Here is a 26,137-nt window from a genome sequence, read left to right as displayed (position 1 = left end):
CGAACAACGAACGGTGGCCACCGTAGCTGTCAAGATCAACCCACAACCAGAGGTCTTTGTAGTTAATGTACACTAATTGGGTAGCTCGTAGCTTATATCCCGACTTAGGTACCCAACCATAACCGTTGAACACTATGGATGCAGAAGGTTGCACCACTTGAACGTACCTCGATGGAAAAGGCGTGATGATATAATCGGCATCGTTACTCACGATAGAAATAAGCTTGCCCCTACCTTGAAACTAAAGTTGCATAGACTCTGAGGTCTGTCCTGCTCGTGTTGGTCAGCTGCAGTGTCGGCATGCACTTACTTACCTCTTTACTTACTTGCCTGTCGGGTAGGGAGGAGCAACCAAAGTGATGTTATGTTCTTCCTGTCTTGACATAGCGATATCCTCATGCCCCATGCCCCGTGCCCCATGCCTCATGCCTCTCTACCAAGTGAACATGTGCTTTCTTTTATGTCGCCTGCCTGCCTGTCAAAGGTGCATTCATTGTCCTTCCAATACCGGATGTAGACTTGTCGCCGAGATGCACCAGCAACACTGGACAGTTTAAAGGGCGGTGGGCTTGGTTGTGGAACCGCTTGACCACTCCTAGCCCGTTCCAGTCTTCTAACAATCCGATTTCCTACCAGGCCGTTCCCAGCCCAGGGCCCAGTGCCCAGTGCCCAGTGCCCAGTCACCTTTCACCTCCCTAAGCTACAGGCTCCGGGCCCCAGGCTACAGAGTAGTCCAGTAAGTACCTGACATGCGTTGGCTGGCTGGCATGTTGCGGACGGAGTCGCTGAAACCAGCATCTGAGGTACCTTGCTGCTAACTGAGCCCGCCGCAGACGCTGGTGCACTCGCGTTATCGAGGCAGGTATCCGCGGGGACACGCCCTCTCTCTTTGTCTCGTTTCTCTCCGTCTCTCCCCCCCAACCCGTCCATTGAACCCATTAACACCAACCTCCATCTCCATCCTGCGACCCCCCTTCTGCGACGGCACCATTTCCGAAACAATTACAGCAGCAGAGGTGCATTTTAGCTAGCGGATTGATCGTCTGGTAGCTGCACTGCTTTTACCTCTTCTCTTTGCCGAACCACTCACTCACTGGGACTACCGCCTGCATACCTTGCCTTACCACTCCTACTACACTACTACATCCCTCGTCCCTAACCAGCTTTTTTCCCTTTTTTTGCTAACAATCGACGAATCTCTCTCGGTCTCTGTTGCATTGTCTTGTCTGTGAAGCCAATTCTCTTAATACGTCTTTTTTGAGGCCATATCATTTCCAACCCACTGCCGATTTTGTTTCCAGTGCAAATCGATTTTGCCCGTCTTTCGTCGCATCTTACTCGAGGAGAAAGGAAATCGAACCGCCCTTTCCACGTAGATCAACAAAGGTAGCCGACCATGGCTGCACCAGGAGTACAGTCGTTGAAGGTACGCACATGCATTCTTCTGGCATTTGATGCTGGACGATCTAACCAACGCGATATTTGTGTTCGCTCTCTAGACGTGTTAGCTGACCCCGATTCTTCTAGTGTGTTGTCACCGGTGATGGTGCTGTCGGCAAGGTGCGTTCCTGTTCCTACCCCTTTGTTCGAGGAACCGCAAGACCATCGATTTTCGACGACTCGATTCCGCCTCGGCGACAAACTTGTTCTAACATCCTCCCAGACATGTCTTCTGATCTCATATACGACGAATGCCTTCCCAGGCGAATACATCCCCACAGTGTTAGTTCCCCTGAGCCCATATGCGGCATGCGACATAGGTCACCCTATATGGTTTAAACGAGTACAAGAACTGACATGAGAACAACTCGCACAGGTTTGATAACTACTCCGCTAGTGTAATGGTCGATGGCAAGCCCATCAGCCTGGGATTGTGGGATACTGCTGGTCAGGAAGATTACGATCGCTTGCGGCCTCTGTCGTACCCCCAGACCGATGTCTTCCTCATCTGCTTTTCCATTGTCAGCCCGCCGTCATTTGACAACGTAAAGGCCAAGGTCAGTGACTCCCATCATTCAACTCCAAAAGGCATCCTTAGCTGACACATCTCGATAGTGGTACCCCGAGATTGATCACCACGCGCCGAACATTCCCATCATCCTGGTCGGTACTAAGCTGGATCTCCGAGAGGACCCTGCGACGATGGAGAGCTTGAGATCTAAGAGAATGGAGCCTGTTTCGTACGACCAGGCGCTGGTGTGTGCCAAGGAGATCCGTGCTGTCAAGTACCTGGAATGTTCTGCCCTTACGCAGAGAAACCTCAAGAGTGTCTTTGACGAGGCTATTCGGTTCGTACCATGCCACATGGCCTCCCAAGATCTGTCGTTGCAGATAGCTAACCTCTTCGCAGTGCTGTACTTAATCCGAGACCCCAAGTCTCTAGCAAGCCCAAGAAGTCGAAGTGCACTATTCTGTAGAGCCAGAATGGTGAGCAAGCCCTATCAACACTAGGCAGCCACGAACAAGAAAGAAATATGCAAGAAGCGATGAGGCGGACCCACGAAGCGAGCATGCTGATGACATTCGGCACGATTCCCAAGTTTTTGATAGGATGATACGGAGCGGGCAAGACATCTGATATTGGTTTTTGTTGCAAACTCCGTCAGAGTAGTTGCAGGCGTTTTTGGTGGATATCATACTAGGAAAACGACGAACATCTTCTCCAAATTGAGGGAATGGAACGACGTACTACTTATTTGTGTTATTTCACGTCCCTTCATTCATTCTCCCGATACCCCAAATCGTTTCAACCCCTAGCTGGATGGTCTCACGATCGACCTCGGAATCGTGGGGAGATATTTGGGGGCTTGGGATATTTTTCAAAGGCTCGGTTGGGAGCCAACGCTCTGTGTATAGAAGCGAATTGGAGTTAACACCACATCTGATTCGCCCCTGATCTTGGTCATGCCTAGCGGCCACGACCCCCGGCATCCTTCTAGAAAGAGTATATAGTCTTTCTGTTGACAGGAGAGCTTTCCAGCTAATTGGTCAGAAGGATATGCAAGGTCTTTTTCTCAAGTTTCGTTTCTGTAGATAGCACATATGCACGAAGTAAAGAAAGAAGAGATAGTGTTGCAACAACCGCCTCCAATCCATACACGTGAACCATGACGAATTTGACTGAAAGGCCGAAGTGATGGCAAGGGGTATATATTATAAGAATTCCTATAACTATAAATGCAATGCGGCTTCCTATTCATCACACGGTCTACCTTTGTTTCGGGACGATGGCCCTCCGGCTAGGATGTATACCGTTCTCGTCAGGCTTTTGCGCGCCTCCCTTGAGCAGACGCTCCTTCTCCTTCTTGATCTTTTCGATCTCCTCCTGCTTGGCGCGGCGGTCTCGCTCGCCCGTCAGCTTTTCGTTCTTGGCGCGGATACGCTCCTTGCGATAGTCGGTGTTGCCACCGCCGCCGGCCGTCAACTCGACGTTGATCTTGCGCTCGTCCTCTTTGGGGCGGCCATGGTAGTCGCGGCCCTGGCACGTCATGGTCGAGTGGTGCAGCGTCTTGAGGCACGTCTTCATGTGGTCGTAGCCGGCGAACTCGACAAAGGCCACGCCGCGCGACTTGTTCGGGTTCGACTTCTCGTGCAGCAGCCGCACCGCCGTCGGGTGCACCGCCGAGAAGTGCTTCTCGATGTCCGCCACCGTCGCGCTGTAGGGCAGGTTGCCCACGAAAACGATGAAGCGGGCGTTCTTTTTGGGCCGGGCGTTCTCTTGGTTCTGTTGTTTCTGCTCGGCCGACTTCTCTTCGCCGTCGGCAGTTGCCGTGGTTTCCTCCTCCGGGCTTTCGGGTTTGCTGCTGTCGGCAGACTTCTTGTCCTTTTTGCTCTTCTTCTTCTTGCTCTTCTCGGGCTTGGTTGAGTCGTCTCCCGTAGCAGCAGCATCATCAGATTTGGACTTCTTAGCCTTCTTGGAGGGTTTGCTGTCGCCGTCATCCATGGCCTGGTCCTTCTCTTCTCCGTCAAAGGGAACCGCCTCTTCGTCGTAGACGGCATCTAATGCGGCGGCTTGCTCCTCGCGGCTCTGCTTCTTGTGCTTCTTCTCCTTACGTTCCTTCCTCTCCTGCTTGTCCTTCTTGCTGCGCTTGGTGTCCTTGGCCGGCGCCGCATCCTCGTTGCTCACCCGGCGCCGTTTCTTGGACTCAGTCATATCGTCGCCGCCGCCGTTGGCCGTGGCCATGGTGGGGTTCTCCTCGGTGGTGGACTTGCGCTTCATGGTCGCGAGCTTTTAGGGACGTTCCTGCTCGGGGGAAAGTGTGTGTTGTTGGAGGGATGTGAGAGCAAGAATACTCAGGTCTGTTCGCAAATGAGTTTGGTATGTTGCCAGTAACTTCTGGCTGTCGTAAGAGAAAGCCGCTTGGGCCGGCCAAGAAGTCAATGGCACAGGATGTAGATTGTTATCGTGACTTGGGGATCAGAAATTTTAGTGGAGACATTGCCATGCATCTGCACTAAGACTCCAGGGAGGGTCCAGACTTCCGAGATCCGTTAGTTGCATGTTAATCGAATAGATGCATACGTTCAGCAAGCTACCGGTGTCGCTAGCACACTAAGCAGCATATGACAGGTGGCATCCCGGAGGTGCATAGTATCGCAACTACTTCACGCCTTCATTAGGAAAGCAACTCAACCCGACTTCTATGATCCAAGGGCTTATCGTTCCTGGCTAAATTCAATATTGCCTCCGCCCTCGTGCTACCGGATGCTTTACAGATGAATACAGAGTGCACATAACCAAATTTCAGGGTTACCTACTCCGAACTACTTTTATCGTCGAGTCAGCCAGCGCCCTAATAGTGGGGTGTCAACTGTATGAGCTCATACCTACCGTGACAGCACCCGGCAGTCCATATCCAATATGTTTTTCTCCGGCACCCTGCAGGAGGGTATTTCCAGAGCTCTCGAGCAGAGCAAGAATGTTGTCTGTTTTGTAACGGACGAGGGAGACGAGAGCCAACAATGGGAGGGTGAGTTTCTCACGGAAACCGCTGTTCAAAGTGCCTTGGATAGTGCTGCTGTCGCTTTACGGCTGAAGGCAGGATCCGAAGAGGCCGGGTATCTCGAAGCACTGTTTCCCGTCCCACGGAAACCTACCTTGGTGGTCATCCAGTATGTATATGTGTATCCCTTGTATGAGAAGCCTGACTAATTCCAGTCGTTAGAAATGGCCAACTCAAGGAGTACATAGCCTCAGGAACTTCGAGAGATGAGTTCACAAAGAGGCTCCAGAACGTACTTGGAGCATCATCAACTCAGGCGGCGTCTCAGCCCACCACCAGCACTGATGGGGATATCTATGATGATCCTCCCTCGTTAGTACATGGCAACGATGACGGCCTCTATGATGATCCTCCGCCCACGGCACCATCCTCGCGGCAACCTCCACCAACGGCAACCCCCACATCAGGTGTGCCCGCGCCATCTTCTTCTGAGCAGCGGGAGCGAGAGGCGCAGTCTTTGCTTAATGAGCAGACCAAACGTCTCGAAGCTGAAAAGCAGGCGAAAGAAAAAGCAGCCAAGGAAGATAGAGAGAAGCGTGCCAAGGAGCGTCAGGAGGCGGCGAACACGGTGAACGAAAGCCAGCCCTCTAACCCTACTGCCGCAATGACAGGATATGCTCAGATGATGCGTCAGAAGAGGCAGGAGGCAAAGGAAGAACGCCAACGTATCCTTCAGCGCATCGAGGATGACAAACGCGAGCGACGGGAACGTGAAGCAGAGGAGAAACAGGCGCGGCTCTTGCTGGCCGCAGCGGATCCCAACGCAGCAGCCTCAAGCAGCAACGCAACTGCTAGCCCGCCGATTCCACTATCTACCCGCAGTAGTAGTCCTACGTGCAACCTTCAAGTCCGTCTGTTTGATGGCTCTACCCTGCGAGGTCGATTTCCCAGCGACCAGACGCTTGGTAACGACGTTCGACGGTGGATCGACGAAAATCGCACTGACGGAACCGACCCTTACACGTTCCGTGTTGTGCTGACTCCGCTTCCCAATAAGGCCATCGAGCCTGCGGAGGAGAGCGATATGCTACGAGATATTGGTCTCGCACCCAGCGCTACGCTCGTCCTAGTGCCAGTGGTTCGGGTAGCTACCGCCTACGAGCAAGGGGGCGGATTGCTACTACGCGGATGGTCTTACCTCTATGTGTTGATAGCCATGTTGTTCTCGCCTTTTGCGATGCTATTTCGTGGAAGAAATAACGCCGACCGCAACTCGTCGCGTGAAAACATTGCATTGGACGATCTTAATGCAGACGGATCATTCAGACAGAGGTTCAGGGGCTTCCGGAATCCCGATGATGCGCGGCGAGATCATCAACTTTACAATGGCAACTCGGTATGTTTTCAGAGTTGTGTTTTGACAAGAATGCACTAACTTCTCGATAGCTGAACTTCGAGCCGCGAAGAGACGACGATGCAGAGTCGGATACGTAGAGGGTGATTTAACTGTTTGTTTGTGATAGGTCTACAAAGAACGACTGAAAGACAGTGGGGTATTTTCCCTACTATACATTGAGATGGGAGTGTCTGGTCTGAACGTGAACCCAATCGCTACCGATTCTGAAACCATAACCGATGCAGGAAGCACCTTTCGTGCAGCATCAATCTAATGCAAAGCCATACGTAGTATGCCTTATTCAATGCCGTCTTCCCATCATGATCGAGACTTCAACTAACGGATCCTCGCCTTCCGCACCTTTCTGTTTTCGCCGAGTCACCCGGAACTTAGTAAGGGGGCGGCGGCAGCCTGGCAAGCCTTGAGCTGCTCGAGGTACCAGTTGCAGATCTGCATGTTGCCGTTGTTGTCGTCCATGCACTTGGTGAAGTTCTGGGTGGCAACACCGCAGTTGTTGCCCCACTGCTGCTGCTGCTGGTTGTTGGCCGCGGCCTGGGGAGACTCCTCGGCAGGAGCGGAGGAGCCGCCGCCGAAGAAGCCGCCGATGGCGTGGCCGACTGACGAGCCTACTGCGACACCGCTGTATGGGAGATGGGTTCAGATTAGCAATGTGCTCGTCGAGGAGAGGTATATATTGCCATCAAGGTAGCCAGGGTAAACCAAGGCATGGGTGACTTACGCAGCTGTGCTGGCCATCTGGCCAAAGAGACCAGGGCCTTGCGAGGCCTGGGGAGCGGCGGCAGGAGGTGCCTGGCCCTGACGCTGGGCGGGGGCATAGGTGGCAGCAGGACGGGTTTGCTGCTGCGAGGGCGCGGCGGGTGCGCGGCTGACGGTAGGTCGGGCCGGCGCAGGGCGGGAAGATCGTTGGCGAGGCATTGTGGATTAAGAGAGGTGTACCGGAAAAGTTTGAGGGGTTGAGGGAGTGTATATTCGAGAGTGCTCGCGAAAAGAGTGATGGCTAGATGGCTGGCCTTTTTTGGAGGTCCTTAAGTGGGAAAAGATGAAGTAGGCAGGTCGGGTCAAGTCGCAAAGCGAAGCGCAAAACGATGCATGCAATTATTGAAATCAATGCTCGGATTTAAGCGGCGTAGCCAAGTGCCAAGAGACCGGAATGGGGAAACTACGGGGTGCTGCACCAACTTCCCAATCAGAAGCGGCGGGAGCAGCAACAGTACGTACCTTTCGTCGGTCGGCTTCCTCCCACTTGGGTTTCATTTCAGCCTCCCACTTGCCGATATCAAACTTGGGCATTGGAGTAAAGCTAGTGAAACAGTTAGATGAGTTCCTCGGATCGGGGCCCATTGTGAGTTGGGAGATAGAGTTGCTTGAAAGTGATGGGTGTATGACTGTGGGAAAAGTGGTGTGAAGCAGTAAAGCCTGGGCTGTTGGCCATTTGTCATAGCTGAGTAGAAAGCGCAATACGACGCATTCATATGAAGAAAAGTATGCGGTAACGCAGAGAGCTACTTAGTTAGCCAACCAGAGCGTCGGCTTTAGCAACTTGAGTATTGACTGAAGAGCTTTCAGAAGCTAAGTTCTTAAGACTCCCGGAATCTTCTCAAGTGCATGTGAATTGTTCATGGAAGTGGGCGGCAAAATAACAAAAATAGCTATCTTCTATAAAACATCGAGTCTCGTTTGTTTGCTTAATGTTCAAAAAACTTAGCCAGTAACGACAAAAAGTTGCTGTGTGAGGGAATCGAACCCCCGCCTCTAGCTTGGAAGGCTAGAATTCTACCACTGAACTAACACAGCAATGGTGAGATAGAAGACGATGGCAATTTGGAAACTCAAGTCTTCCTATATTCTCAGATCACCCAGCTATTACCAACATTATCTAAGTCGCCCACAGGTGCCCCCTTTTAAAGATGTACATACAGTCTCAAAGGAGAACCATCTAGACAGGTCTCGGGCTCCGGGCATGCAGACGAGCCCTTGGCTGGTCGCTTAATATTTAGACTCACGGCGGTTGGGACACTGTATATTGCTGAGAGGGATAACGATCCTAAACCAAGCCAGCCACGGCTATTCTCGCCTTTCCATAAACGGCTCGAGTTTGTCCAATCATTCCCGAAGGAAGGCTTCTATTGCTCTCAGTCCTGTGGTGTAGAAGTGGTTGGTCTATTCGCCCAACCTGTGTCAACGCCCCCCCAAGCGCAACTAGATCCATACATTTCGCTAAGAAGGCAACATAAACCAGGTTTTTGGCACCTCACTCTCATTGAAAAAGGGCATCAAGTGTACTGGGTGAGTCTATACTTCTTATACATGGATTTATGGACAGAAAATCATTTTATATTCTATGAAATGTCAAATACCTGGACAGCCTCTGGCCGCGCCTCCCATGTCATGCTGGTCATCTTCGCGATATCAAGGTCATGCACGTAGCACTCACCCACCAATACCCAATGATATTTCTGTGCCGTGCTGTCCCCTACCTTTAGTTGACGTAGAACGTACGGCGTGCGACCCCCTGAAAGGGAGACCACAATGTCGTCAGGTTGCGTCTCTTGGGGACAGAGTCCGAAAGCGCCTTTCTTTGTCTGAAAGAAACAGCGGCCCTCAGCAAACTCACACATTTCTGTGAACTTCCTCGAATCGCCATGTTTTACCAGTTTTCTAAACACTCCAGCAGCCGGCTCCGGTATCCATTTCATCTCAGGATCGCAACGAGATTGTGCCCAATGTGCTGCGAAATGGGACATGGCCTCGATATCAGAGCCCGCCTCGACACCTTTCGCCGGAGTGGGATTGCTGTCATGACTATCGCCTTGTTCTTTGACATCTTCCAGTTTCAACGCGCTCAGAGAACTGATCAAGTCTGTCATAAACTCGTCGGAACCATCTAACTTGAAGCGTTGCTTGAATCGTCGGCAGATGAGTGCCTCGATGAAGGCTTGCATGAGGCTTTTACCGCTAGGGTAAAGGGGTATCTGAAGCTCTTTGGGGAACTTGACTTTGACTTGCTGCGTATCGCACTCTCCCATACCCTGAACTGCACCAAGCAAGGCAGCCCAGGCTATAGGAACGCCATCATCCAAGGAAGTAGGGGGCTGAGTATGGTAATTGAACTGGCGGATATCGTGCTCGGAGAAGTTCCACCGCTTGAAAGGCCATTGTACGCTTTTGATTTGGTCGATGTAGACGCCACGAAGGGAGAGCATAGACGAGTCTACAGGCTGGTCCAGAATCTTGATGTCGATAGGGATTTGACATGCTGGAAGTGGCTGGTCGAGACGGAACAAAGCGGTCTTGGCAGACACAGGATGCTCTGCATGCCACAATGCCCAGCTTGGATGGTCCGATGGCGGCCTCTCGATAAGAAATCGGGACTCCGCGTTGCTCAGTTTTGGTTGATTTTGCGCCGAGATATATACCGTTTTCTGGGCGATCTGGTTATTCTTGTCGACTTCTTCGTGTCGAATGCCCAGGATGTCGAGGGATTGGTGGTCGATAATCCATTGCCTTGTCACATCTTTCCATACGTCAGACGAGCTTTTAGCATAGTCAGGTTTGAGCCTTGGGGGTAGCGCTTCAATGTCGTGAGTCTCCTCGCCAAAACTGAGCAAAGCGAAGATCTTATCCCTCGGATCGGTTGCAGCGAAGGCTCGGGCTCGGGTGAGGACTTCCAGCAGTGGGAGATGTGGCGGCGATGGCGTTTCTCCCTCCTTTTGGTGTTGTCCTCTTTGAGCTGCAAGAAGCTTGGTCCATAGAAAGGGCGGGAGCCTGTCGCGCAGATCAAGACTGCCGCTCAAGGCGCCTGCATAAGATCGACTGTTCTTGACTGCTGTACAGAAGAAGACGAGGATATCGATCCATTCCCGTTTTTGGTCTCCGCAATACACGACGGTCCTCCTGGCATTCATCACCTCCTGCACGACCCATACTCGTTGGAACCATTGATACTCAAAGAAGTCTTCAGCAGCCAGACTCAGATGGACACGGAATAGACGCTCGCCTTCCGGCTTTCCGTCCTTGCTCCCGAAGGTGAGACGATCAACAAGCCCTTGTATGTCATGTTGCGGAGTCAAAGGACCCGACATGCCTCCCTCTGGCAAAGCTTCCTCAATCGTCGACCTCAACATGGTCATCAGCTGCCATATGCGCGTGAAATTCTTCTTCTTGTTTTCTTCGCCTAAGAACAACACCACGGAGCTTGCGAACCTGTACACGTCTACCATGAAGGGGATGGCGTAGTTGCGCTCTCGTATACTCCCTTGGTTTATACAGAGAGCGTCAATCCATATCACGCGCTCCCGATCCTGGTGTCGTAGATGCCTTAATGCAAGGTTCAGCGATTTTGTGATGTTGAAGGTCTGCTCAGCATCGCCACTGCGCTCCGAGCCCGAGCTTGAGAATCCGGTATGATCATGACGCAAAGTAATGGTCACGGTATCCTTCAGATCACCCCAGCAGTACGATAGAGCCTCAAAGTCTTGCTCTTTGATGGGTGTAGTATGACGCTTGAGTGTACAGTGCAGTGGGTCATCGAACGACCCCGGTGCAATGGAGATGAGCCGTATCTGCTTACTGGAGTAGTCCAGAGGCCTGTAGAAAGTATAGTCGTTTTGTACTTTCCACTCGGGATCGTCATCAGGGTCAACCGCAGGCTTCACAGGCTGGTCTGAAAGCGAAGCCATCATGTCGCATGTAAAAGGGTTGGTACGATGTATGCTCCACGTCTGTTTAGGCGCCCTTTCCACCCAACAAGATAGAATAGACGAGGTGGGAAAACTATAGATCGGGACTAGTGCTTACTTCACCGAGCCCTGATCAATGGGGCTCATTGTCTCCCTGATCATGGCCAGGAAAATGCGCCTACAGGATTTCTGGTCGCCGAGATCAGACCGTCCGGAAGTGAGTATTATCGATGATCTGTTAGACCAAAGGCCCGGGGATTCTACGACAGATGAGTATTTGATGGCGTTCAACCCAAGCTTGATCGGTTCGACGACTCGAAGCTTATGGATTCTTTTCCCCCTCAGACGGCTTGTCATGTCCTCGGGACGGGACGGGGTCTACCATAGCTCCCACCCCGGATTCGTTGCAACTGAGCGGCGGCCGCGATAAGATAAGGAATTGTTGTACGAACGGACCCGAACCCGAACAGTCGATGGTCTTACGACGGCCAAACAGCTTAAGATATGACCTTGACTCTTTTTTTGAAATCAAAATAAGGCTGCATGCACAATTTCGAGCTTTGAGCTGGAGGCAAGCCAAGATGAAGACCCCAATCTCAAGCTCGGTGTGTTGCCTGCTTCGGCGACCCAGCGCCGCCGCACGCGCAAGCACTATCCAGCCCGTCATCGCAACCTCCTTGATGGTTTCCAGCAGCGCACCCACACTTTCATCCATATCGTCACCGTCATCGACACCGAGCGCGACCACCAAATTCTGCTCTTCTTTCCACGCCCCAACTCAGCAGCAGACCTCTCGGCGGTTTTCCGTCCTCAACCGCCCACCGCCCAACTACCCGGGCCATGTCCCCCTCACCCGCATCGAGCGCGCGGCTCTTGCGCTGGGCTCGGGGGTCATGTCGCTGGCGGATCCGTACCGCGGGGACCTGATCGCCTTGTGCGGCGAGGCGACGGCGACGCCCTACTTCATCCACCGGCTGCACCGGGCCATGCTGGCGTCGGCGACGGGGCGGCGGATCCTGCGGGACCGGCCGCGCATCACGTCAGCCTCGCTGGACCTGCCGCGGCTGCGGTCCCTGCCGGCGAACACGGTGGGCGGCACGTACGTGGCGTGGCTGGACCGGGAGGGGGTGTCGCCGGACACGCGGTCGGCGGTGCGCTACATCGACGACGAGGAGTGCGCGTACGTGATGCAACGGTACCGCGAGAGCCACGACTTCTACCACGCCCTCACCGGGCTGCCCATCGTGCGCGAGGGCGAGGTCGCCCTCAAGGCCTTTGAGTTCGCCAACACGCTCCTGCCCATGACCGGCTTCGCCCTGCTCGCCGTCGCCACCCTCAAGAAGAGCGAGCGCCAGCGCTTCTGGGATGTCTACGGGCCCTGGGCCTTGCGTAACGGCCTGCGCAGTGACGAGGTCATCAACATTTACTGGGAGGAGGAGATGGAGACCGACGTCCAGGAGCTCCGGAATCGCCTCGGCATCGAGCAGCCGCCGGACCTGCGAGACATACGCAAGAGGGAGCGCGAGGAGAGGAGGAAGCAGAAGCAGGGGATGACCGGGGCCGCAGTGGCTGGAAGCTAGGTAGTTGCGTGAACAACACGATTACTGAGCGTTATTGCTCTCGGGGGGTTTAGAGAGACTTGTATGATGGGACATGTACACACACACGCACACATATGTATTAGTGCCGGCCACAGTAGTCATGCATACGGGATTCGTTATAATCCTTGTATTAACGCAATGCCATTTGGTATCAATCAGTATAACGTCTCTGTTCACATTCCCAATTCCAAAGACGCCCTCAGCGTTTTTGGCCCCCTCGCGCCGTCACACTGGTACACGAACGAGCGGCACCGGACAGGAAATATTGCTTCCCCTCCCCTTTTATAAATCGAGCAGATCGTCGTCATCGTCATCCCAGCCTTTGCGCCGCGACACCACGATCTTCTCCTCCTCCCGCGTGTCGGCCACGGCGTTGAGCAGGTCCTTGAGCTGGTCCTCCGTCACCTTGGCCCGCAGCTGGCCCGTCTGCGCCAGCATGATCAGGCGGTTCTCGACATCGGTGGCGCGCGATTCCTTGACCAGACGGATACGGCCTAGGCGGTCCGCGGCCTCGGGATGCAGGATCTGGTTGAGGATGGACTGTCGTGCGGCTTCGGCCTCGGCTCTGTTGCGTAACAACGTAGGTCGGGACATCAGCAATGAACCTATGTACGATAGATATGAAGAGAGACAACTTACTGTTTTTGTTCGGCTTGTCCTCCCTGTTGACCACCAGAGCCGCCGCCGCCGCCGCCACTCTTGCTGCCGCCAGCCCCGCTTTGCGCCTTGAGCTGCTCAAGGCGAGCCTTTCGAATCTACCGTCGGGAATCGCATTAGCACGTGAACCGTGAACCGCAGTGATGCACTCCGGCTCAGCATGACTTACGGCTGCTAGCTCGTCGTCGGCCATTTTGCTTGGATATGTGTAGTCTTGCAGATGGAAATGCGTTTTTGGGTCGAGGAATCATACGGGCAGCTTATTAGTTGGGTAGGTACTTCGAGAAAAAGTTACGGTGGGGTTGATTGAAGTGACCAGGATCGGTTTGATACCATGTTCTGGGCTTAATTTGTTGCAGCGTGTAGACGATTATTGACCACGAGGCCTCTCAGAAGCTTGTTTTGAACATTTTACGATTTATGAATTAACCAGAAAGGCTGTACATACATACATGTCCGGAATCTTGTTCTATCCTCTAAGTTTTAGGCCCGGGTTTCCTGTTTATATATACAAGCCTTGTAGGCTGTCCTGGTTCGCCCTCGGCGGTGACCTTATCGCTGTCCATCATATATGGAGAGCGATACATGGGTATATCCATCTGAATCTCGTCATTCCTCGTTTGTTGCCTGGCCTCGACGATGGCCCCTACCGTTTCTAATACCTCTTTCCGAGCCAGTGTCTGCTCCGCTATCCGAGCGAAATAGCCGTTAAGTTGAGTCATGGGCACCCTGTGTCCATCTCGAATTAATCTGACCCATGGACTAACGCCATCATGCCTTTTCAAAAGGTTGTAAGCTTGTTGCCTAAAGTTCCTTCCTGTGAAGTAGGCAATGATGTCTGGGCTTTCTTGGAGCTCGGGCATCGAAGCTACTATGTAAACTAACTCATCTAAGAGATCGTTCCATAGCCTTTGGGCCGAGGGGCTCGCTAGGATACCAGCATACGTGAGTCCTAAAGCCGCTGAGATACTGTGGGTTACAGTAGAAAACACCATCCCCGGCAACTTCTGGCGCAAGAAGTTATCCAAGGCCATGGGCGACACGTTAAGTTCCGGGGCGCTCGAAAGGAGCTTGGCCAAGTGTTGCGTTCGTGTTCTAGCAACGACATTTGGCCAATGACTGACGTCTGCAGGTGTATTGCCATCCTCAAGGAGATGTTCCCGTGGGATTCCTGAGAGACAGAGCCGCCCGGGTCGCTTTAAAGCCACCGAATACGACGTGTGGGGTTCTGCGGAATACCTGGAGAGCTTCTGGCCCATGGTGCCGAGAACGTAGGTTGGCCTCGTTAGGGGGTCTTCGAAAACGGTCTCATTGAGGTGTTCCATAACACCTAGTCCCTCGCCCAGCAAACAGATAGTCGTCTCGTGGTTGACGAGGAGAGCATTGCGGGCTAGGCATGCCCGTATGGCAGTCATATCGGTGACCACCAGATTCCGGATAGGCCCAACCTTTGCTAAACCTGTTGTGGCTGCCGTGCGTCGATGGCCGACATATAACGGTTTTTGGATTTCGGACTCGGTGATAATTCCATTGGCATTCCGCACCACCATCTTTCGGCCTTCATACGCCCAAGCCGCGATTGGGTCAGGGTGCTGGAGCAAAAGCTGCGGAGGCGGTATACCAGGAGCGCTTGATATGCAATGCATCAGGTAGCGGGCTTCTCTATTGAAACCGAGCACATGAACTTGATCTGATAATCTAAGGGATTTCAGGGCCTTCTGGTATGTAGCCGAGCCCAAATCCGTCGTGATGGGCACTTGAGTGGTTCGTGCTAATCTCGTCGAAGTATGGTTTGAGGGCGCTCGGTAAAAAGGGAAGTCGAAGTGGTTTTCCGTTTCTTGACGGTTACTGGAGGTGGAATTCGTCTGTTGCGGGCTTGGAGCATGATACACAGGCGGATTTGCGTGGAAAGCCTCGTGGCGAGGGGACAGGCCCTGTATGGGCATGGCAGCTGCAGTGAGATGCTTGAAGGCCCCCCGGCCCACGGAGATGTTATCGCGGTTCCATGGTGGTGTTATGTGAGGTATTCGCGCTGAAGCCCGCGAAAGCGGCTGCCGGAAGATGTGGGAAGACAGATTGAAGAGCGGGGAGCGACGGATTGGGGCTTATCATGTCCTGGTGACCAGGGCTCGGAATCGCGTCGACTCGCGGTGGTTAATTAGGTTGTCGTCGTTAAAACAGAAGCCCCGAACATCGAATAGGAAAGACGCAAGCAATCGTGGGGAAAAGAAGTTAGAACAAAGATTTGATATAATACAAAAGATCAGGTGGCGTGGCGTAAGCACACGAGACACCCTGATAAAGTAGAGATGGACGAGAAATCGTTAAGAATATCCCAATTGTCATGAACTAGATGCCCTCATCACAGAAAGTCGCTCTATCATGACGGCGACATATTTTTTCACGAGCAATCGCGGGCGCCAAGGGTTGGCCTGGCCTCTGCAAAAAAAACTCGGGGGGTTAATTGGGACATAAGTTCGGGCCCCGTTTAAAATCTACTACCAGGGTGGTGATAATTAGCGTCTTCTGATTGGTTGGCCCGTCCTGACTCGGTGACCGGTATCGCATTGCATCGCATTGCGAAGGAAAGGGCTTCCTATATAAGCTTTGTGCCGCCTTCTTGCAGTAGCATCTATTGGAAGCTTAAAATGCAGGAGCTGTTGACCTGATGATAAAAGGAGTGAAGAATATGTAAGGCAAGCTTGGTTGGCAGTACAGGCCCTCCGGCATACCCTGTAAACCGCGAGGGGTGGCACATCTGTTTGTGCAGTCCCCAAGCATATACCAACAGGCTACAGATTGCCAAGAGCCCGGTAAGGTTCTCAGTAGGACAGTTGATCAGTTTCTATAGAAATGAGTAAAGCGAAAAGGCGGGCCATATATGTGTTGTTGTCTAGATGGAGCTATTGAAGAAATTATGTATCCAATGTGCAAGCCAGGGGCTTTATACATATTATAGTCCAAAATAGATTGGAAACAATATGTGAATGTAAATGGTGGTTCAAATAATCCCATATGGGCGTAGAATTTATAGACGCAAGCTTCAAGCCAACCCCCTCACTTTTAGTCTTTCACCAACCCAGGGACCGATCAGCGTTGGCTGCCCGGTGCTCGGCTATGGTCCCAACTATGATCAGGTCCGACGACTGCTGGTCTGATGGACTTTGGCCTGACGTCGTGGAAGAGGGCGGCGAAGCTGTGCTGCTGAAGGCGAAGGTAGTGCCAGAGGCACCAGGTATGCTAGAGGCGAGGCCTTGGTGGTAGGGGCCTGAATAGTCGTCGAGCTAGCCTCCACAAGTTTATCAGTGATGTTAAAGAAAGCGGATGTCTGCGAGCCCAGCTTCTTGTCTTTCACGTCGCTAACCTCCTTCATCCAAAAGAAGACAGGCGAGTCGTTGATATCAAACTGGCCTGGGTCGACAGTCCAGGCAAATGATGGAGGCAAGTCCTGGCCCTTTGTCTCTAGAAACACGGATGAAGTCAGTATACATGGTGAAGATGACGAAGATGCCGTAATGGGGCGGAGGGCGGCTACCTTGGCCTATTTGATCCCGATTCTCGGGTTGGTCTTGCTGCTCGGCCTGCTGTGTTGTACTACGGGTGCTGCTACGGGTACCTGTCGGTATGCACCTTCCCAAGCTGACGAGCAGCGGGTAGTCGCATGTGTTGCCCGATACAGAACTTCTGATCAGAGAAACCATCCCTCAACCCTGCTCGACCAACATCTGCAGCCCTGATATGCAGTGTTTGATTATTTCTTCACTTCGGCCCCCATGATTGGGCACCACACCCATCGTTGCGAGATACTTGGTCTACATTAATGGAGCGGCATGCGAGGGGGGGCTGTCGAGTTCATGCATCAGCGTTTGTACAATTGTACAATCTACCCTCAGTCCTCAAGGTGTCGAGGGGAACGAGGTTATATGACCTAGCCTTATCGCTTTCATGAGAGGGAAAGTTGTAACCCTCCCACGCTTGAGTGTTTGATCCTTCACAGAAAATGGTCCAGACTTTGCGCATGAGGCAGATTGGCCTTGGCCTAGCAATGCTTGTCGGCGCCCTGATTTTCTTCCTTTGGACACCCGGGCTTGGCGAGTCGCAACCGCAATTGCCTCCGATCTCAACGACTACCGCTGCATCCTCCTCACATAGCAGGCTATTTGGCCCTGACTACCATGGGCGATCGAACTCTGCCAACATCAATCGTGTCACGAATAGCACACTGGGATTCTCTAAGGTTTTCGTCATAGGACTTCCTGAGCGAACGGACAAACGCGACGCGATGGCTCTGACGAGCTCCCTTACGGGATTCAATCTGATGTTTATTGATGGGGTGAAAGGAGAAGCGGTACCGGACAAGGCTTTACCTTTCGGAAAGAACAGGAATAACCTCCCCAATACCTATCTGGGGAGTTGGAGGAGCCATATGAACGCTGTGAGAAGGCAAGTACATTATCTTGTTCCCGAACAATGGACTGCACCTGAGATGATCAGACACTAACTTGCGTTATGGCAGAATCGTTGAGGAGGATTTAGAAAGTGCCCTGATCATGGAAGACGACATGGACTGGTAAGTGCCCTTCTGGGTGTGTACACGGCTTTCGACATAGAGGGTGGTCTTTTCTGACTTGGTCATCTAGGGATGTGAGGCTTCAATCGCAACTAGAGACCGTCGCCAAAGGTACGCGCACGCTTCTTGGTTCGAGCTCGAAGCCAAATTCGCCATATGGAGACGACTGGGACCTGCTCTGGTTAGGTCACTGTGGTGAGATTTTCCCGGAGCAACTGGACGAAAACAAAGGGGAGCCTCTGTACTCAAAGTTCGTCATTAAGGATGACAAGACGGTACCTCCGCGTGACAAGATCACAGGTTTGGTCGACTTCAAGGCCCACCCCGAGTTCACTCGATGGGTGCACGTAACTGGGGCACCCATCTGCAGTTTTGCGTACGCTCTCTCAAAAAGAGGCGCCCAGAAGGTGCTGTTCGATCTATCGGTGGATCGGCTGGACGCCAACTTCGACAACGCCTTGGGCACCTTCTGCCGGAATGGGGGCTCGAAGAAAGGGGATCCCACAGGCTTGCATGCCAATTGCCTGTCGGTCACGCCTCCTGTCTTCTTTCACCACCGTCCCAAGGGTTTAATCGGTTCTGAGAGCGACATTAATGACCATGGAGATGACAATAACAAGATACGCGAGAAGGGCACGACAGAGAACATTATGTGGAGTGCGCGAAACAACATCAGGAACATGTTGATGAATACCAAGATGGAAAGCCAGTTTTAGCCTTTTGATAGAAGAAATACCTACTTGAGTAATTACGAGACACTGCTCCGTAAACGTAGGTGATGAAGCAGCTGAGACTGCCAGGGGTCGTAGCTGGACGGGCTGCTGGGTGTGCCCCGCCGGAACACTGGACTTTGCTCACTGCTGCAACCTTATCTGAGTACTGCCTAGTGGTATTAGTACATACCTAACATTGATTTTCTAGGGAGGCCCTTCGGAAATTCTGCCACTCAAGACCGCTAATTTTTGTAGTTACTAGACTGGAATCCAGCGGGCGCATGTATGGAATGCGCATCGCGATATCGAACAACCCACCACCCACCATTCGCTCAAGCGGTATTTCCAACTCCAATCTGGGCCACTTCAGAGACATCGCCTACAATGGACGTCACCAACATTCTGCCGCAGTTGGAGCGTTTGGATGGAGACATTGACGGCCTCGAAGAGGCTTTGCAGCCCATCCTGAAAGGCGTGTCGGACCTCTCCTCCAAGCTGCCGCTACTGGAAAAGGCGAAGCTTTACGTCCTCGCGACCTATGCCCTGGAGTCTATGTTGTTCTGTAGGTCTCTTTGTCTTTCATCTTCCGCCAAAATTAGCACCTGGCATCTTTACTAATGCTTCACGCAAATAACAGCCTCCCTCCGACTCAACGCCGTCGACGCCAAGAACCACCCGGTCTTCAAGGAGCTCACACGGGTGCGGCAGTACTTTGACAAGATCAAGAACATCGAGACGCCACCCGAGAAGCCCGAGGCATCCCTTAACAAGGGCGCCGCCATCAGCTTCATCCGGTCCGGCCTCGCCGAGAACAAGGACAAGGATGTCAACGCCAAGCTCTCCCGAGATGATCGCCCGCGAGCGCGCCAAAGCCGCGATCAAGGCGGCCGCGCAGCAGAAGGCGCAGGCGGGCACGAAGCGCAAGGTCGAGGATCAGGAGTCCGAGACTTCCGCGAGTGACTCGGAAGAGGACGATGATTCGGAGGAGGCAGGAGGGGCGGCAGTGGCTGCCGCTGCCGCTACACCCGAGCCGCCCAAGAAGAAGTCGAGAAAGGACAGGAAGAAGGAGGCCGAGGGCAAGACTGAGAGCAATGCTGGAAAGAAGGATAAGAAGAACAAACATGACAAGAAGAAGAAGTCTAAAAAGGAGAAAAAGGCGTAGGGCATTCGCAATCTTGCTTATTCCTACCTCTCTTTCACATTTCTTCATCCAAGGCCGTTTCGGTCGGGGAGGGATACGGCGTTGTGGTTACTTAGCGTTTTGGTGGCATTGCATTGGTGGAGTTTGGGCGTTTATGCTGATACCAGGCTGAGAAAGAGTCTTCTATCCTAGGGGTTCAATCTATATCTCTTGGGTGATAATGAGACAAACGTTGGATTCACATCCAGAAGAGTGACATTTTATTGTTTGGGCTCAGTGGCGACTAAATGTCCCGACGACAAGACGATTACCTTGATGGTAACATCATCACCTGTCTCCCATTTCTTTACCTCCTCCATGAGATATTGACCGGGGTCCTCCACAGTTACGTTCGATAAAGCTTCCATGGTCTTGTCTACAACCCACTCGTTGGTCATGCCCTCGATGGACCAGAGCCCATCAGATGCCATGATGATGAAAATGTCATTGGCGGATCGTCGATGTGATATTATCTCAGGCGTGGCCTTGAGATAGGGAGGCGATTCCAGGAGATGATAGTAAGGAGACATTGTTTCATGGTATGACAAGTTTCCTTTCTTAGTTAACCGAGCATTTCCAAATACGTATTGGGCGATATCGGTAGATTGGTATTTGTAAAACGAGTCACCGAAAGCTAGATATTCGATTGGAAGTAAGGCATATGCATGAAGCGAGTAGGAGGTCGGGGGTGTGGGAAAGCGGTCTTACAGCGTGTGAGGGGCATCAGACCAAAGAGACGGCCTCCTGCAAAAAGATCCCGCTTGTCTCTCGGATGCTCCTGTATTACGCGAGCATATTCGGCTGGGTTTCGTCCATCTTGGTCTATTGAAAGCGGTACCGCCTCTAGCCGCTGTGTGCGTGGATCTCTGCGGGCAAGGACTGTCAAGGTCCCGGGCTTTTGGTTACTACAATCTATGGTTTCCTACCGGACTGGAAGCTAAAAAGGGGTTGAGGGAGTGAATGGGCTTAGGGGAAGGAGGATGGATAAGATGTACCTGCTCGGCAGTCGCCCACATTGGCGACATGGATGTCAGTCTGGTCAATGCAAGCAACCAAGGCGGTACTTCCTGCCTTCGCTCGCAAGGCCATGTCTGAATGGGTTTTATTCTCGAGCATTTGACTGACTATTGTTTTCTTGGCCCTGTCGTTGCGTTGCCGAGCGAAGGGTAGGTTGTAGCGAGTGCTGGACAGTACGGGCGCGAATGTGGTCTCCAACCTCTCAACTATATCTCGATCAACCTGTTCAAATGAATGGATCAGACGATCTGGTATTGACGAGGGCCCCGCCTTTGTATGTCGTATACTAAGCTGGATGGCTTTGGGAAGGGCGCGAGCGATATACTCGGCTGTCCATGGCCCGCCATGGCCATCGTATACGCCTACCACTCGAATTGGGACATTTTGGGCGAAAAACGTGTTGTCAGACTGGCGATCCTCGTTCTTGTCGTTAGGACGGTTGGAGGAATAGACCAAACCCGCCTGGGTACTACTGTCATGTGAGCTCTCCATGGAATGGCATCAACCAAGTAGCGACAGACTCAAATAGAACACTACTTTGTGAAGGATTGGGTGTGACATGGATATTGTGGGCGTTGGTGAAACATCATTACACGCATTTTTGAGCAATGTAATTGCCAATTTATTAGCTTATAAACTACGGCAGGGTGGCTTGCTGCTGCAAACCCTCCACCCATACGTTATTGAATGGGCTGACTGATATGTTTTCTGGAGGCGGTACCCACGAACCACGAGATTGTTCCTACATGAAATCAATGAGTTGGCTCTCTTTGCCGCAGAAAACTTAAACCCCAGAGGCACGTTATAAGGGGTTACTGACGGGTGCAATTGTCTCAGGCTAGGGAGCCCTACGACCTTAGGGGTTTCTTTCATCTTTCCGGTGGCCGTCCCGCCTGCAGTCTCTTTCCCTCTCCCTTCGCTCATATTGACCGCTCAGAACATCAGCAGTTATCGATCCGCGATGAAAGTTGGTTGGAACTCTCTGTGTTGGCGAACCAGAGGTATTTTGCGAACGAGCCGTGCTTTTGGGGGAGAGACGTTATATCAGGGAAGTGGCTTGTTTCGTGGCGCCTTGTGACAACGATGGAAATGTCCTTGCAGACTACCCAGCTGACGACAGCCCGAGAGTCGAGAAGTTCAAACGCTTGACTTGTATAAGTCGACTTTCTGCTTGCAGGTGGATAACAAAGAGCGCGCTGTCTCAGAGATGAGATAACTCAGGCATCCGTTGTTGTAGAATATTATCTCACCACCGGAAGTTCTCTTGCTAGTTGTACAGCCAATTAGCATTGGCTTGATTGGTATCTTTGTGAAACCATGTCCCTGAAATTAACAAACTCGCAGACATCACCTTCGAGACGGCCAAGCTCCGAGAGTAAGGTTGATTGGCCACATTAGACATTATATATTGCCTTTGTCAACTATTACGCTTTCTATTTATTTGGATTCTCCGTTTTCGCTAGAGGAAGGGATTCTCTCCGTGACCCTGACCGTTGTCTCAGATGTGACCCGGCACCGCTCTTCTCATTTACATCCCTTTTCCAGTCCGCCGGCAGCTCACTCCCCGGCAACTCCGCTACAAACGTGTTCGGCAGCTCGGAGATGGGCTCGCGCGTCTCGAGCTCCATCCAGGGGTGCGAGTCCGGGTCCGCCTCGTTGATCGTCCTGGCGTCCATCTCGTTGACGGTCCCCGAGTCCAGCTCCGTCGTGCTGTTGCCAAAGCCGAATGTCCGGGGCGTCATAGGCGACACCAGGGCCGAGTTTGCCACGCCATCCCGCAAGAAGCCGCTTTTGCCGTCGCTCTCGACGGGCGACGACAACCCATTTGGCCCCTCGTCCTCGGTGGGCTTGACGTAGTTCTTCTTGTAACGCCGCCGCCAAAAGAAGAAGGCCATAAACCCAAGCGCTAGTGATATAAGAGGTATTGCAACGCCCACGGCGATTATAACCCCTGTTGATATGCCTTTAGGACCTTCATTGCCTCCACCGGCTCCGTTACCGGTCGTAGCTGTCTCTGCCACTTGGCCCACTGATGTGCCACTTCCTTCCTTAGCCGTCCCAGTCGGCCTGGGTCCGCTGTATTTAGATCCTGGCACCGTCGGATCCGTCTCGAGATTACTCAGATCAGAACTCTGCCAGCGGACCTGGATCGCAAAAGCCAGCGCGTCTGTTATCGTCGTAAGATAGGTATTACTTCCGTAATTGTAGCCCAAATAGGTCGTTCTGCGGTCGGTCGCTATGCATTCACTGTAGGTCTTCTGCTCGTCGGCCCCCGTATAACATGTGTAGCCGGTGGGGCAGCAGATCTGGGCGGTTTCGCCCGCCATCAGCGTGCCGCCAAAGAAGGGCGTCCCGTTGGATGTGACGGCCAGACTGGTAGGGAAGGCGCAGCCCTCGGTGTAGCCCATCGGGCAAATTCCTGGTGAGTACATGCCGTAGCCGTAGTCGTGATATTTGTTAAATTCCGGCGGCATGCATATCGAGGAGGAGAGTGGGGGGACGTCTGTGTGCTGCCATCGGTATGATGCACAGAAGTCGGGCGTCGTGAAGACGGTGGTGAGGGGCCCTGCCTGGCGGGGAAATGTCGACGTTGCGGCATCGTCCCTCCGCGTTATGGTCGCCATCGTGAATCGTCGTGCGATGGGCAGCAAAGGCGGGATAACCCGAGTTGAGGTTGCCTCGGACCAGTGAGCCCCAAAATGTGCTTGCTCTCCGGCCGGCGATGAGCTCCAAAAGTTGCTTCTTCCCTTAGCAACTGGCTGGCTGTGTCGAGGGTGTTGGCGTTGGGGAGGGGCCAGGCGTCGTGAATGAAAGGTAGCCAATGCAGACGAGGTATGTATGTCAAGTGGTTAGGTTTGAACATTTCTCGACTCCAAACTCGTGGACAGAAACAAGCCCGAGAGATTAGCACCTGGGAGATTGATTGGCAGGGCAGTCGACGAGTCGTGCTGGTCCTGGTGGAGACGATGTCTGGCAATGGTCTCCTGAGCTAGGGGTGTTTCCGCCGGCGATGCTGTCATAACCGATGCATTGTATAGGCCACCGCTTCCTGGGATTCCGCGACGAAGCTCTAGGCTCCTATCAGTGTTCCATGCCGAGGCCTGGAGGCAAGGCTTTTTCCTCTGAGAGCCGTCCAGCAGTCCACCATCTTCACCCGCAACCGGATCGTAGATTTCCCATGCGTCTTTAGCAGTTTCTGGTCTCCCTCGGTACCCCATCTCTCCATGTCGTGACTGTGAAAATCCGGGTATTGAGCATAATAAAATGGGTAAAAAGTCCCAAGCAATCATTAAACAAAGTTCTCGGTTCCCACTGTTGACGACACGCTAGTGCTTTACCAGGCGACGCTCAGATGATCGTCCCCGGCATCTTCTGCGGCATCCATCCATCCGTCTCGCTTCCCTTGGTTGGTCCTTGACGCCCATTGCCCATTAGCCATATGGAGTGGCTATGGATCCAGGCTATCAGGCCCATGCATCGCTTATTTTTTCTTCTTCTTCTTCTTCTTGGCTTCAGGTGGCAAGTGGCAGCAGGCCGGTCCGCTGGCAGGTCTGTTGTCTGCCTGCTGCCCCGGCACTTGGGACGAACCACAGATTGCCAAGCCGGGAACCAATAAACTCGACTGTTGTATAGGCGCCTCTTCTCGTCGCGCACTGTCGGTCACCCCGAAGCAGAGATCTCGGGCGCCGGAGTTTAGAGCACGCGAAAACCCAGTGAGGCGTTCAACAGGCTATTGGAAGACGATTACCTAATTAAGGTATTTAATCGCCACCGCTTGTCCCGGATCCGACAGTCCTTAACTACAGGAAGTGACAGGATGGATAACTTCAAGTGTTATTCATTATCAGTTCGTTATGCTTGATTAATTCCTTCAAACGAGGGTCCACCACAAGAATTTCTAGCAGTGTCTGTTGGTGTGTTTTGTTTGGGTAGGAGGAAGAGGTTCTTGATCCCTTCAGTGTTGCAATCAATTGAAGCTCTTATGTACAAGGTCTACCAGACAATCTTCCCCTTCTTGACAAAGATGGCTGGATCTGTGAGCTCGTACTGTAACATTGCAACTCGCATCTTCCAGATAGTATACACACTCAAAACCAGAACGGCACTAATCTATCATCCAGGCTTCTCAGGGTATTATGATGCTTTTGTTGATCCTGTTTTTCGCCAAACGCCGTGAAAACACACTACACCGGGGAAAGAGCCGACTACACTTAGTAGAAAAGCAGCTGCAATGGCTTTTCTGCCGCGGCATACCTCTCCTTGAACTCCTTCCTAGCCAGCCATCGCACCAGAGGCATCAGGGTGTCTTTCATGTCCATGACACCCCTCTTCTTCTGATCTATGTGCGATGCGTCCACCACCAGTCTCTCAAGATTGGCCAGAGATAGAGACCCTAGGCTAAGTTTAGACTCAATCACTTCGAGGTGCACTTCGATATCACTCACCATTTTCAACGAGGTCGTTCAGTCGAGCAGGCGTGCCAACAGCCATGCCTGTTCGATGCTCTTTGAGGTTCTTGCTAGCTTCATCAAGCTTGATATGTTTTGCAAACTATAAGGGGGCTAGTTAGCGCGCCCAATCATGCTTTTCCTCTGGATGGGCAACTTTACCAATTTTGCAACCATGTTGCCCTTCGAACTGAATTTCCTCACAGATCTAGGTGCAAGTTATGTCAGCTGACCTGGCCAGCCACGGTTGAGATTGATTGTTGGAGCCCTTACCGGACAACATCTGCGGCTCTCAACCCAGCACCGGAGATAATAATGGTGTGAGGTGATCCCTTTTGTTTAGGGGCTTTCTTGAGTTTCTCTGGCTCTTTGGCGAACTTTTCAAGGAACTCAGGCAGCTTCTCCAGGTTTCGGGGCTCTTGCCATGATGTGGTGTCTTCGATGGAAATTGCTGGTATTTGTCAGTTGCAGCTCAACAAAGTTCTAGGAGTGGCCACGAACGTGATATGTAGAGATCGGCAAGCTCAACGGGGCTCAAATCAGATCCGAATCTGCTGGTCTTTTGAGCCAGATAGTCTGCCAGAAGCTGAGAGTCCATGGCCGCGATGCCCAGGTTCACGCCGGCTTCAGTATCCAGCAGGCTCTCATCCTGCTGGAGCCCAGCCTTGCGCTTTTTCCGCGAGCCGCCCTCGTCGGTGGCAGCCCTTTTCTTTGACTTGGCCTTGGAGGCCATAGCCTCTGATTTGGCAACCTCGTTATTGGACATGTTTGCAGGCTGTCCTGGTGGGTGCAGGTTCGGATATCGATGTGCCGGTCTCTCGAAGAATTATCGGCTGGACGGAGATACAAATGCAGACGGGCGAAAATTGCTATAGGCGGTGCATTGATGCAAAAGTTTTTGAGATTTGATTT

The 26,137-nt window shown here is 52.5% G+C and overlaps 16 protein-coding genes across 16 annotated transcripts; 5 read left to right on the top strand and 11 right to left on the bottom strand.

Moving 5' to 3' along the window:
• Positions 1-1,396: 1,396 nt before the first annotated feature.
• PG998_011006 (Ras family protein) lies at positions 1,397-2,417 on the top strand (the record flags this gene model as incomplete). Its single annotated transcript, XM_066877822.1, has 6 exons — positions 1,397-1,426; positions 1,528-1,560; positions 1,664-1,722; positions 1,817-1,997; positions 2,056-2,288; positions 2,351-2,417. 6 exons carry the CDS (start codon positions 1,397-1,399, stop codon positions 2,415-2,417), a joined length of 603 nt encoding a protein of 200 aa, XP_066726876.1.
• A 791-nt stretch (positions 2,418-3,208) lies between these two features.
• Positions 3,209-4,219, bottom strand: PG998_011005 (RNA-binding protein; the record flags this gene model as incomplete). Its single annotated transcript, XM_066877821.1, has 1 exon — positions 3,209-4,219. The coding sequence occupies one exon, from the start codon at positions 4,217-4,219 to the stop codon at positions 3,209-3,211; it is 1,011 nt and encodes a 336-aa protein (XP_066726875.1).
• Positions 4,220-4,840: 621 nt separating this feature from the next.
• Positions 4,841-6,437, top strand: PG998_011004 (uncharacterized protein; the record flags this gene model as incomplete). The annotated part of the gene is made up of 3 exons (XM_066877820.1): positions 4,841-5,112; positions 5,166-6,339; positions 6,390-6,437. Coding segments are annotated over 3 exons (1,494 nt in total), but the record flags the coding sequence as incomplete, so codon positions are not given.
• A 280-nt stretch (positions 6,438-6,717) lies between these two features.
• PG998_011003 (CHCH domain protein) lies at positions 6,718-7,275 on the bottom strand (the record flags this gene model as incomplete). The annotated part of the gene is made up of 2 exons (XM_066877819.1): positions 6,718-6,979; positions 7,079-7,275. The coding sequence occupies 2 exons, from the start codon at positions 7,273-7,275 to the stop codon at positions 6,718-6,720; spliced, it is 459 nt and encodes a 152-aa protein (XP_066726873.1).
• A 189-nt stretch (positions 7,276-7,464) lies between these two features.
• Positions 7,465-7,701, bottom strand: PG998_011002 (uncharacterized protein; the record flags this gene model as incomplete). Its single annotated transcript, XM_066877818.1, has 1 exon — positions 7,465-7,701. One exon carries the CDS (start codon positions 7,699-7,701, stop codon positions 7,465-7,467), a length of 237 nt encoding a protein of 78 aa, XP_066726872.1.
• Positions 7,702-8,699: 998 nt separating this feature from the next.
• PG998_011001 (heterokaryon incompatibility protein-domain-containing protein) lies at positions 8,700-11,039 on the bottom strand (the record flags this gene model as incomplete). The annotated part of the gene is made up of 1 exon (XM_066877817.1): positions 8,700-11,039. One exon carries the CDS (start codon positions 11,037-11,039, stop codon positions 8,700-8,702), a length of 2,340 nt encoding a protein of 779 aa, XP_066726871.1.
• A 581-nt stretch (positions 11,040-11,620) lies between these two features.
• On the top strand, positions 11,621-12,619 carry PG998_011000 (coenzyme Q biosynthesis protein Coq4; the record flags this gene model as incomplete). The annotated part of the gene is made up of 1 exon (XM_066877816.1): positions 11,621-12,619. One exon carries the CDS (start codon positions 11,621-11,623, stop codon positions 12,617-12,619), a length of 999 nt encoding a protein of 332 aa, XP_066726870.1.
• A 303-nt stretch (positions 12,620-12,922) lies between these two features.
• PG998_010999 (uncharacterized protein) lies at positions 12,923-13,490 on the bottom strand (the record flags this gene model as incomplete). The annotated part of the gene is made up of 3 exons (XM_066877815.1): positions 12,923-13,205; positions 13,280-13,395; positions 13,467-13,490. 3 exons carry the CDS (start codon positions 13,488-13,490, stop codon positions 12,923-12,925), a joined length of 423 nt encoding a protein of 140 aa, XP_066726869.1.
• Positions 13,491-13,773: 283 nt separating this feature from the next.
• PG998_010998 (2-dehydropantoate 2-reductase) lies at positions 13,774-15,243 on the bottom strand (the record flags this gene model as incomplete). The annotated part of the gene is made up of 1 exon (XM_066877814.1): positions 13,774-15,243. The coding sequence occupies one exon, from the start codon at positions 15,241-15,243 to the stop codon at positions 13,774-13,776; it is 1,470 nt and encodes a 489-aa protein (XP_066726868.1).
• Positions 15,244-16,430: 1,187 nt separating this feature from the next.
• On the bottom strand, positions 16,431-16,998 carry PG998_010997 (uncharacterized protein; the record flags this gene model as incomplete). Its single annotated transcript, XM_066877813.1, has 2 exons — positions 16,431-16,759; positions 16,833-16,998. The coding sequence occupies 2 exons, from the start codon at positions 16,996-16,998 to the stop codon at positions 16,431-16,433; spliced, it is 495 nt and encodes a 164-aa protein (XP_066726867.1).
• Positions 16,999-17,297: 299 nt separating this feature from the next.
• PG998_010996 (uncharacterized protein) lies at positions 17,298-18,583 on the top strand (the record flags this gene model as incomplete). The annotated part of the gene is made up of 3 exons (XM_066877812.1): positions 17,298-17,709; positions 17,792-17,867; positions 17,938-18,583. 3 exons carry the CDS (start codon positions 17,298-17,300, stop codon positions 18,581-18,583), a joined length of 1,134 nt encoding a protein of 377 aa, XP_066726866.1.
• A 381-nt stretch (positions 18,584-18,964) lies between these two features.
• Positions 18,965-19,742, top strand: PG998_010995 (uncharacterized protein; the record flags this gene model as incomplete). The annotated part of the gene is made up of 3 exons (XM_066877811.1): positions 18,965-19,142; positions 19,218-19,405; positions 19,428-19,742. 3 exons carry the CDS (start codon positions 18,965-18,967, stop codon positions 19,740-19,742), a joined length of 681 nt encoding a protein of 226 aa, XP_066726865.1.
• A 239-nt stretch (positions 19,743-19,981) lies between these two features.
• On the bottom strand, positions 19,982-20,290 carry PG998_010994 (uncharacterized protein; the record flags this gene model as incomplete). The annotated part of the gene is made up of 1 exon (XM_066877810.1): positions 19,982-20,290. One exon carries the CDS (start codon positions 20,288-20,290, stop codon positions 19,982-19,984), a length of 309 nt encoding a protein of 102 aa, XP_066726864.1.
• Positions 20,291-22,210: 1,920 nt separating this feature from the next.
• On the bottom strand, positions 22,211-23,401 carry PG998_010993 (uncharacterized protein; the record flags this gene model as incomplete). The annotated part of the gene is made up of 1 exon (XM_066877809.1): positions 22,211-23,401. One exon carries the CDS (start codon positions 23,399-23,401, stop codon positions 22,211-22,213), a length of 1,191 nt encoding a protein of 396 aa, XP_066726863.1.
• A 225-nt stretch (positions 23,402-23,626) lies between these two features.
• Positions 23,627-23,995, bottom strand: PG998_010992 (uncharacterized protein; the record flags this gene model as incomplete). The annotated part of the gene is made up of 1 exon (XM_066877808.1): positions 23,627-23,995. One exon carries the CDS (start codon positions 23,993-23,995, stop codon positions 23,627-23,629), a length of 369 nt encoding a protein of 122 aa, XP_066726862.1.
• Positions 23,996-24,988: 993 nt separating this feature from the next.
• PG998_010991 (uncharacterized protein) lies at positions 24,989-25,991 on the bottom strand (the record flags this gene model as incomplete). Its single annotated transcript, XM_066877807.1, has 5 exons — positions 24,989-25,170; positions 25,223-25,328; positions 25,388-25,433; positions 25,499-25,676; positions 25,727-25,991. The coding sequence occupies 5 exons, from the start codon at positions 25,989-25,991 to the stop codon at positions 24,989-24,991; spliced, it is 777 nt and encodes a 258-aa protein (XP_066726861.1).
• Positions 25,992-26,137: the final 146 nt, after the last annotated feature.

The sequence above is a fragment of the Apiospora kogelbergensis genome (assembly GCF_038363985.1).
Source record: "Apiospora kogelbergensis strain CBS 113332 chromosome Unknown utg000007l_segment0_segment0, whole genome shotgun sequence".
NCBI classification, from domain to species: domain Eukaryota; kingdom Fungi; phylum Ascomycota; class Sordariomycetes; order Amphisphaeriales; family Apiosporaceae; genus Apiospora; species Apiospora kogelbergensis.
Note: the sequence above shows the minus strand (reverse complement) of the source record. Positions and strands in the feature narration are given on the sequence as shown.